The following is a 9,913-nucleotide window of genomic DNA, read 5'->3' as shown; positions in this document are numbered from 1 at the left end:
GGCATGCTTCTAGCAATGTCTTCCTTCAATGGCCTTCAGCTGGGAAATTTGAAAACCAAATGTGTTAGCAAATGTGTTAGAATTGTGTATAAAGCAAGAGTGCTGAGTTACTTGTTTATTTACCAAAGACTCTTTTATTTTTAAAGCACAGAACTCCTGCCTTTGTAATTCCTGTGTTTGCTTCATTCTGGGTTCTCTGCTACTTTCCAGGCAGTCGAGGTCCTTGGATGCATAAGCCCCGGACATGGAGGCGGCACAGTGCAGGCGAATTGTCCTTCCTTGGTCCTTGCTGCTTTCTCTCTTGAGGAAGGGCTGAGATGCCAGAGACTGTTCTGGATGACTCCTCTCTCAAAGGGGGCTGGGGGGCAGGGGGAGCAGGGTGGGGCCTGCTGGGTCAGTGGTGTCCGCAGCCTCTTGGGGAGAGGGGAGCGGCTGGGCCCCGCTGATAGTGTGCAGGAGGCTGGGGAAGGGACGGTCACCTCTTACTCCTGATGGCGATGGCTAGTGTGGACGGGGCAGCGCCGCGGGAGCCCAGCCGGGGGCCTGAAGGCCTGGTCTCCTCCCAAGGTCTGACGCAGGACTGGCACCAGAGGTGAGACGGGCACTTGAGGTGGGGTCGGGGGGTCTCAGCCTGCAAACAGCCCACACAGCACAGCAGCACACAGTGACTTTTTAGATACACAGATACGGGGACATCCAAAATGCAGACAAGCACTTGTGCTCACAAGGGACGCCCTTCTATAGGTGGCAGTGTCCCCTCAGGTGGAGACACTGGCAGCAGACATTCCGGCAGGGAGTCCCCTTCGCTTCCTTTCCCCCTCAACAATCTCTCTCCTTCACCCCTCACACGCTGTCATGGGCTACCCAATTCTGACAAACACGTCATCTCTGAACTTGGACACAAGTACCCTCCTTCGGAAAGTGACAACCCCCACACTGACAATCACTCATCCTCACACACAGGGAACACATGCCTGCACGGTGGGACAGTGAGCTGCCCATGCTCTGCACATATGCAGACACACGCTTGTGCACGCACGCACACACGCTCATGAGCACGCTTGCACGGACATGCCCACGCACTTGTGTTCAGGAACACATGGGCTAGAGGAGGCCCTGGCTGGCCTGTCCCCCACCCTGTGCTTTCTGCAGCTGCAGGGATGCTCTGCCCCCTCTGCTGGGTTCCCACCCCCGTGCCTCCTTGGGTCTTAGACTTTGGGGGGCTGGCAGGCTGAGCCCAACATCTTCCTCTGCTCCCCAGGATTTTTGTCAACCGAAGTCTGGCACTGGGGAAGATTCGTTGCTTTGGCTTCGACATGGACTACACTCTGGCTGGTAGGGAGGGCTGGACACAGCGTATTTGGGGCTGTGGGGAGCAGGGGATGGGCAGCCGGGCACCAACGGGTCTGGGTCTGCTCGGGCCTCTTGCAGCCTATAAGTCTCCGGCGTACGAGGCTCTGGCCTTCGAGCTGCTGCTGGAGCGCCTGGTGTGCATCGGGTACCCGCATGAGATCCTGCGCTACACCTACGACCCGGCCTTCCCCACCAGGTGCGGGGGGTGTGGGGGAGCCTCCGGCCAGGCGGGAGATGACTGGCCCTGGTGTCCCCACCCACAGCCCTGCGCTCTCTCCCCAGGGGGCTGGTGTTTGATGCGCTCTACGGTACCCTGCTGAAGGTGGACACCCACGGGAACGTGCTACTGGGTGCCCATGGCTTCACCTTCCTCTCGGAGTAAGGGGCAGGGTAGAGGTGGCACGGAGGAGGGGAGGATGCTCACCATGGGGGTGCGGAGTGAGTTGAGGGGGGGACTCAGATCACTCCAGACATCAGCGGGATTGGGGAGGTGGAGGCAGGAAGCAATGGCTGGGGCCTGATGGCCTCTGGGGGGTGCTGGGGAGGGGCATCGGCTGCACCCATCTTCCCCCCCTGCTAGGGCGGAGATCTGGAGCTTCTACCCCAGCAAGTTCATTCAGAGGGATGACCTGCAGCGGTTCCACGTCCTCAACACACTCTTCAACCTGCCTGGTGGGTGGCAGGCGGGTGGGGGGCGCAAGGCTGTGGTCCTTAGGGGCCCAGCTCTGGCCTGGCGGGTGGCTGCTTGCTCCCTGGCTGGCGACTGACTGGCCTCTCCGCCCCAGAAACCTACCTCTATGCCTGCCTGGTGGATTTCTTCTCTGGCTGCTCCCGCTACACCAAGTGCGTCCTGGGCCCTGCCCAGCCCTGGGGTGACCAACAGGACACTGCCTCTGCCCAGGGGCCAGCCCCAAAGTGGGGGCAGAGGGCCCTCCCGAGGGGTGTGGGGAGCTCAAGGAGATCACTGCAGGGTGGCCTCCAACCCTAATCAGGGCTGCCCCAAGGGTGACCCTTTGTCCAGGATAATGCCCCTCCCAGGATGGCCGGGACATGAGCCCAGTGTAGGCCCCAGTGTGGCTGGAGGGGTCACTCTGGTATGGGCTCCAGGGTTGGTGGCCACCTCAGGCCCTCTTATTGGCCTCCCCTGACCCTCCTTGGCCTGCCCCAGCTGTGACACCGGCTATCAGCATGGGAACCGCTTCATGTCCTTCCGAAGCCTCTTCCAGGATGTAACTGAGGCCATGAATAACGTCCACCAGTCGGTGAGTGGTCCAGGACCCCAGGACCCCAGGACCCCTGGCCTGCGTGCCCTTGGTGCTCTTGGGCGACAGGCAGGCCTCCAGTTCCCGCAGACTTCCCGCTCCTCTTCCCATGGAGGACTGTGGTCTGGGCTCCCCGGTGCCACTGCCCCCATCCCCCACACATGTACACACACACACACGCACACACACGCACACACACGCGTGTGCGCGCACACACACACACACACACACACATGCACATACACACAGAGCTCTGCTTCCTCCTGCAGGGCTGTCTCAAGGAGAAGACCCTGGAGGACTTGGAGAAATACGTGGAGAAGGATGTGAGTGGCCTTAGACCCAGGGCCATGGCCAGACCCCTGCCCCCTTCCCTGGGCCCCTCAAGGTTTAGACAGAGCTCTGCACCTTGGCATTGCTCAGGCCTTCCTGCCTGGCCTGCAGCCCACCTGCCTGGAGGCTGGGCTGGGGGTGAGCTCCCAGGAGGCTGGACTCTGGGGAGGGGATCCCAGGGCAGCTGCGGGAGGTCCTGCCCCAGAACGTCACTCTGATCTCTGCCCCAGGCACGAATCCCCATCCTGCTGGGCAAGATGAAGGAGGTTGGGAAAGTGTTTCTGGCCACCAACAGCAGCTACAACTACACGGATGTGAGTGTGTATATCGGTGGTGGGGGGGCCCTAGGCCTCCTTCCTGGCCCCAGGGACACTGAGGCAGTGCTGAGACAGTGAGGGCTGGGGAGGAGCCGGGACTCTCCTTACTCCGCTGCCTGCCTGGCTCCTCGGGTTCCATGTCCCGGCCTTTCAGCCCCAGTGGAAGGAGCAGCTGCCCCACCTCACACTTCTGTGGCCCCGGGGGGATGGCGGGTGAGGGCAGAGGCAGGCAGTGGCCTCCTGGCCTGGCCCGAGCCTGGTGCCCTGTCCCCTGCCCTGTCCCCTCCAGGCCATCATGACCTACCTGTTTGGTGTCAGTGAGGTGAGCATTGTGTCTGTGGCTGGGGTGGGCTGCCTGAAGGGTGGGGGCCGGGCTGTGATGCGCAGCGAGGGTCTCTCCCCCGCCCAGCCTCTCGCTGAGGAAGACCCAGGTGTGGGAGGGGCCTCCACATGGCTGGGCCTCATCGGAACCTCCCCAGTGGGTAGGAGGCCGGTGACCTCAGCCAGGCCACAGGAGGAACCTTTGGGGAATGACCCATAAAGAGGCAGTCAGGTATCTGGGGTGGGGGGGGGAAGGGTGAGATGAGGGCATAGTAGCCCAGGGGAGGGGCCTGCACAGCAGGGTCTGGGCCCTGAGAGTGACCAGGCACCTCTGGGCAGGCAGCGGGGCCCTCACTTCGTGGCTGTGCTGGTGCCATGTGTCCCTGGGTCTCTCTGCCTGCTCTGGGCGGAGCTCTGGAGGCTGACCTGAGAGCCACGCCATGTCCAGCACCAACCCCCACAAACGCCCGTGAGCACTTCCTAGAGACTAGCTTGGCTGGGGCCGATGGGCAGCGAGACTTCCTGGTCCCCAGGCCGGGGAGATCTCATCCAGCTGGGAGGCAGGCGGGTGGGGTCAGGCGGTGACCTGGCTGCGGCAGGGTCCGATTTCCAGGCTGTGTGTGCCCCGAGAGCCTGCACACACCCACGCCCGCCCCATAGGCCGAAGCCCCAGCCAGGCCCTGGAGGTCCTTCTTTGACCTGATTGTGGTGGACACGCAGAAGCCACGCTTCTTTGCGGAGGGGACAGTCTTGAGGCAGGTCAACACGGTAATGGCAGGTGCTGATGGCAGGTGCTGAGGCCCCGTCCACCTCGACCCAGAGGCCACGGTTGGGGGAGGGGAGCCTGCCTGCCCCTTAGACTTGGCTGGCCGTGGCAGCTGCCGCTCTGCCGGCCTGTCTGCCTGGAGGCAGGGACCAGGGGACTCTTTCAGGGTCCCTGATGCCTCCCTCCTCCTACTGCCTGTAGTTAGCCGGCTGCTCCCAGCCCCCAGTCCCTGACCAGGGGTAGAAGATGAAGTTCTCCTGATCCAGGGCACCCCTCTGCCCCTCCAGGACTCAGGGAAGCTCCGCGTGGGCACCTACACTGGGCCCCACCAGCACTGTGCAGTCTACTCTGGAGGTACCAGCCCCCACCCTGCCCCTGCTAGGAGCCCACGTCCCTCCCCTGCCCCACCAGGACAGGAAGGGTGAGGCAGTGACTGTCCTCCCTTGGTGGGCAGGCTCGTCAGATGTGGTGTGCGAGCTGCTTGGGGTGCGGGGGAAGGACATCCTGTACATTGGGGACCACATCTTTGGGGACATTCTCAAGTCCAAGAAGCAGCAGGGCTGGAGGACTTGCTTGGTGGTTCCCGAGCTGTCCTGGGAGTTGGACATCTGGGCCCGGGAGAAGGGTGAGCTGTGGGGGGAGGAGCAGGTAGAGGACCCTTTTGTTGTCTTCCCCTTTTCCCCTGGAGGGTTAGTGGTGACCAGGAATCCTGTCCACTCTGTGGCTTATGAAGGAGGATCTATTTTATGCAGAAGGAAACAGAGAGCCAGAGAGGTTCAGCGGCTTGCCCAAAATCACACAGCTGGAAGGGGCAAAGCTAGGACTCAAATCCTCATCTCCTGACTCCAGAGTCCTGTGGCATTTCCGCAGCCTGGGGCTTCCTTTCTCACCTGACTGCACCCTCCCCACCTGCCCTGAGATCTCCCTGAGTGACTGGGAATGACCTGAAGTCATGCTCAGGGTCAGGAATTTCTATGAGCTCAGACAATTTGTAATTTGTTCTAAGAGCTGAGGCTTTAGGTTTGACTCATTGCCATGTGACTTTGGGAAGGTCACCTGACTCCCTCAATGGCTTCCTCACCTGTCCCGCGGGGCCCGTGGGGCCTGTGCTATCCCTGCTCTGCTCTGGGCAGAGTCTCACCTGACGTAAGGGGTCTTGGATGTTGTGCACACAGCTGGGGGAGGGAAGTCCCCGGCCGGACCCAGGCAGACAAAGGCAGGCAGGGCCACTGGGTGATCCGGGCTGTCACCCACCCCCACTGTCCCTTGTTCGGTTTTCAGAGCGGTTGGCGTGGCTGAAGAGGCTGGACACAGGCCTGGCGGCCCTGTACCAGCGAGACCCTGGGCTTTCTGGTGGTGGGGGTGGGGTTTGGGGAGAGGGAGGAAGGGGTGGCAGCCCATGTCCAGGCCTCGTGGCAGGACCCTGGCCAAGGTGGTCAGGGAGTCAACCTGTTTCAGTCTGAGCTTCCCTAGTGAACTGGACTTGGGAACCCCTGTGACCCCCTTGGGACTGCCCATGCTCTGCCACCTCTAGGCCTTTCCTCCTGAGCCATGCAGCACCGACTCAAGGGCCTGCCCTCCCACGCACGTGCGCACACCCAGCCCAGCACCCCACTGCGTGCCCTCGTGGTGTCCCTCTCATGGGGTCTAGGGAGGTTGTGCCTGGAACTCTGCTCTGCTCCTCTCCTCTTGGGTCACGTGGCTATTTTGCTCCAGGAACATGGATGGGAGCAGTCGTGGGCTGCAAGTCATCAGCTCCGCCAAGAGGGAGAGCCAGGTGAGAGCTGGTAGCAGATGAGGATGCTGGCCCGGCAGGGGCTGCTTTGTCCTGGGTCTGGGGCCCAGTTCCCTGCTTCTTCCCAACCTCCCCGAGCACCCCATGCCTTGTCAGCCAGCGCCCTCTGCTGGCCGAGGCCCCAAAGGACCGCAGTGTGCTCTGGAGGAAGGGCTGAGTTGAGCCTGCTTGCCCGCTTGCCTCCGAGTCCCCACCAATAACCCTTCCTGAGAAGTGCATACCTGCCGGGGTGGATCCCCAGGTAACCTACTAGCCAGCTCTGATCAACGTCTGGACTCAGCCAGAGAAGGGGCTGAGGAAATGTGATTTAGAGCTAGTGAGCCGAGGGTGCTGGAAAAAGAGAAGAAAGGAAAACATTCCTTTGTGGCATTACTGACCAGCCGCTGAAGCTGGGGGTTCTCACAGGCCAGCCAGGGCAAAGGAGTCAGGCCACTTGTCCATCCCAGTCAGGCTCAGCTGGGACCAAGAACAAAGGGTCTTTGCAGAGCCTTTTGCAGGTTATAAAGCGTCAGGCGTATGAAGCACAGCCGTTCCATCATCCCACAGCCTTGCCAGGGGACTGGGCAGGGACCGTCACCTTTATTTTACAGATGAGGAAACTGAGGCCCAAGGAGGGTCACCCTGGCTCTAAAAGCAGGGCCCGGTGGGGTGGGGACCTGCCAGTAGAGCAGGAGGGGACTGGGGCCGGGGGCCTAGGGGTGGGCTGGGGGCCTTTGCCAGGTCCCCTGCTGGGCCATCAGAGGGGAAATTAGGCTGCGGGTTTAGTCTGGAGGTCATTGTCCAGGAGCAGGAGGGTAACTGTGGGGCCTGTGGCAAAGCGGGGAGCTGTCCCACCTCCAAAAGCACAGCGTGAGGCCGGTGGGTTTAAATCATGCAGCTCCTTCCCTTCAGGTGGGCACGGGCCTCCATGTCCCCAGGTGGGAGACCCAGGCAGGGAGTAGGTGAGGGCAGGGCTGGGCTGGCTCCAGCAGGGGTCGCTCTCAGGGCGGGCTGCCAGCCCTGGGCTGTGCAGGGCAGGTGGGCTGGGATCTCATTTCAGTGTCTGCTCCTCCTGCCAGAGGGTCACCCGCGAGCTGGACCTGTGCTACAGCACCACGGGCAGCCTGTTCCGCTGTGGTTTCCGCCAGACGCTCTTCTCCAGCCAGCTGACGCGCTACGCAGACCTCTACGCTGCCACCTGCCTCAACTTCCTGCGCTAGCCGCTCAGCTCGCTGTTTCGGGCGGCCCCGGAGTTGGTGGGTCCCTGACTGTCCACCCCAGCGGGACTCACTGGTCCCAAGCCCAGGCTGGAGCTTGCAAGTTTGCCGGACTCAATTTCCCGCCCCCAGACACAAGGGCCTTGCAGATAACTGTCCACACCCTAAAACATGCATGGGTGATAGAAATGAGATGCCTGTGCTGGGGAGGTTCCTCCTCATGCCCAGCCTTAACTCCTGCTTTAAATTGAGACCACGCTGTCTCATCGTTTCCTTGGCAGAAATGATACCAGTTGCAGGGAGGAAGGCACCGTCCTACCCTCAGTAAACACACAGTGACTGCCAGGGGGCAGAGGAAGCAGAGGATGATACAGTAAACACCCAGCTGGTTTTCCTCTGGGAGACGGAGGATGCTCTGGGGTTGAGATCAGGGAGGTAGAGGCAGCCGTGATGTCACTGGGCAAGGGTTGGCGGGAGCTGAGGATGCAGGTCAGTCTTCCAACAAAGCATCATTATTTCCATGTTATAAGATGCACAGTCTGCAGGGAAGGATCTGGACTTGAAACCGGGTCTTCAGGGCTCCCTGTTCCCTGCTTTCCCTGCTGCCTTTGGCTGCCTTCCAGATGTTCGAATGGGGAAAATCCATTTATTGTCTTCTATGTTTCCTGCACTGGGCTAGGTGCTTTTCATCGATTATGCTTAATGCTCAGTGTAACTCAGCAAAGTAGCTTTTATTATCCTCATTTTGCCATTGGCTAAATGGAAGCACAGAGAATCTGTAACTTGCTGTCACACAGTTCGTGGATCCCAGAGCTGGGATTTGAACCCAGGGCTGTAGGACTCCAGGGGACACACTTTGTCCCCTGCACTGTGCCCCCACATGCTCTCACTTGGCACCCCCCTTGGAAAAGCTGGGGGTCCCTGGGATAGCCATTCATACTGTTAAGTAGAGATGAGACAGGTGAACAGAAAGCACCCCCCAGGGACCTTTAGTCCACAGTGCTGGCCTGGGGTTTTTGAGGAAGTAAAACCGAGCTGCCAGAACCTTCCTTCCCCTGTCAACCCTCCCAGCTCCCACTTCTGCAGCAGCCTCGCTGGACAGAAAGTTGGCAGCTGTGGGTGGAGGAGTCTCTGCACACCTGAGGAACCTTGGACAGCTTCACCATTGATGGAGCTGCTCCATCTACATCACTTTTGTCCCTACAGATGCCACATGAATCAGTCGTGGAGCAAGAACGGGCCAGTCTGGCCCCCACCTCCTGCCTCCTCCCCTGCAGCCAGAGGGTGAGTGGCTGGGAGGGGCTCTGTGGCTTGGGGCTCCCATGGGCTACTGCAGGGGTTCCCAACGGGGTGGTATCACCCGGGGGGCACTTGGAAATTTGCAGGGGCTTCTTTTTTGTCTTCAAGTGTAATCATTCCTAAGTATTTATGTAGAAATACATATTATTTTATGGTAAATTGGTTTTCTTTTTATTTCTCCTTTGTTATATAGTTAGGGTATTATATTGATTTTTAAAATTATAGAGATGATAATTATCTATCGATTTCAATTCTGGATAGAAGAGGGGAAATTAAAGTATTTGTTTTTAAAATGGGGCCTTGGGTTAGAAATTCCCGCAGGTTCTGCTCAACAGGGGTTAGCTGGGCCCTGCACCCCACACACCGCTGCTGGCTGATCCACTGTACCAACCCCTCCCCTCCAGGGGGAGGTTGCAGGACCTGCACCCTTCCAAGCCGACTTCCTCTCCTGACAGCCTTTGCAAACACCCATGAACAGCAGCTCTGCTTCAGAACCCTGAGGCTTTGTGCTGCCTGACCTGCCTCTGAGCTGAGACATGAGTGGCCGCCTTGCTCCTCCCCTCCCTGGGTTCTGCATCCCCAAAGCCTGCCTAAGGGTTCCTGCTTCTACCCTGGCTTTCCTGGGGCTCACTTTTTAAATACCCATCTCATAGGTTCCCTTTAGCTGGGTGGTTCCAGGCATAGTGTGTGTTCTTTCAACCAGTGTTTACGGAGCACATCGGCAATGTTAGAAGATGAATCCTAAGCTACTTTGCTCCTGCCTAGGAGAAGCTCAAAATTCAAGTGCATTCATAACCTTTAATCAGTGGTTTGCAATCTATCCCAGCCCACCAGAGGGCCAGACACACTCCTGTCAGTAATGGTGGGCTCTCTGGGAAGTGTGTGGTTTGACCCCTCTATATCCTCACCCCATCCAGATCCATTAGGGCACTTTGACACATTTCCTGCCCCTGGCTGGGGGCCTCCGTGTGAACTTGGGAAGGAAGTTTCCATAGCCGTGTTCTTCATTTCTTATAGGATGAGGGCAAAGAGAGAGCCGAGGACCAGGAAGGCTGCGTTCGGGACGGCTGAATCCCAGACACGGGCCAGCACTATGAGTCATCTACTTGAGATATTTTTCGGATAACAGAAGTGTGGAAGAAGGAAAAAGCAACCGTATTGAAATCCCCTAAATGTAGCAGATTTAGAGCCCATGAGCCCTTCTTTTAGGGAGGATGCATGCATTAAAACATAAAAAGTCATACTCATGATTTAAAAACTTTATTCTTTAGTTT

General features: G+C 59.1%; 1 protein-coding gene across 1 annotated transcript; it reads left to right on the top strand.

The window, feature by feature from the left end:
- The first annotated feature begins 855 nt into the window (after positions 1 to 855).
- NT5DC4 (5'-nucleotidase domain containing 4) lies at positions 856 to 9,091 on the top strand. Its single transcript, XM_045550633.1, has 17 exons — positions 856 to 989; positions 1,262 to 1,335; positions 1,432 to 1,549; positions 1,636 to 1,731; positions 1,934 to 2,025; positions 2,139 to 2,196; positions 2,522 to 2,615; positions 2,885 to 2,938; positions 3,176 to 3,259; positions 3,552 to 3,584; positions 4,244 to 4,351; positions 4,637 to 4,703; positions 4,804 to 4,974; positions 5,631 to 5,682; positions 6,066 to 6,126; positions 8,547 to 8,624; positions 9,044 to 9,091. The coding sequence occupies exons 1-17, from the start codon at positions 856 to 858 to the stop codon at positions 9,089 to 9,091; spliced, it is 1,422 nt and encodes a 473-aa protein (XP_045406589.1).
- Positions 9,092 to 9,913: the final 822 nt, after the last annotated feature.

The sequence above is a fragment of the Lemur catta genome, chromosome 4, assembly GCF_020740605.2.
Source record: "Lemur catta isolate mLemCat1 chromosome 4, mLemCat1.pri, whole genome shotgun sequence".
Classification (NCBI taxonomy): domain Eukaryota; kingdom Metazoa; phylum Chordata; class Mammalia; order Primates; family Lemuridae; genus Lemur; species Lemur catta.
Note: the sequence above shows the minus strand (reverse complement) of the source record. Positions and strands in the feature narration are given on the sequence as shown.

Coding starts and splice junctions, on each gene's coding strand:
- NT5DC4 (XM_045550633.1), top strand. CDS start 856: ATGGGCTACCCAATTCTGACAAACACGTCATCTCTGAACTTGGACACA. Junction 1,336..1,431: donor CATGGACTACACTCTGGCTG/GTAGGGAGGGCT, acceptor GGCCTCTTGCAG/CCTATAAGTCTCCGGCGTAC. Junction 8,625..9,043: donor TCCTCCCCTGCAGCCAGAGG/GTGAGTGGCTGG, acceptor CCTCCCCTCCAG/GGGGAGGTTGCAGGACCTGC.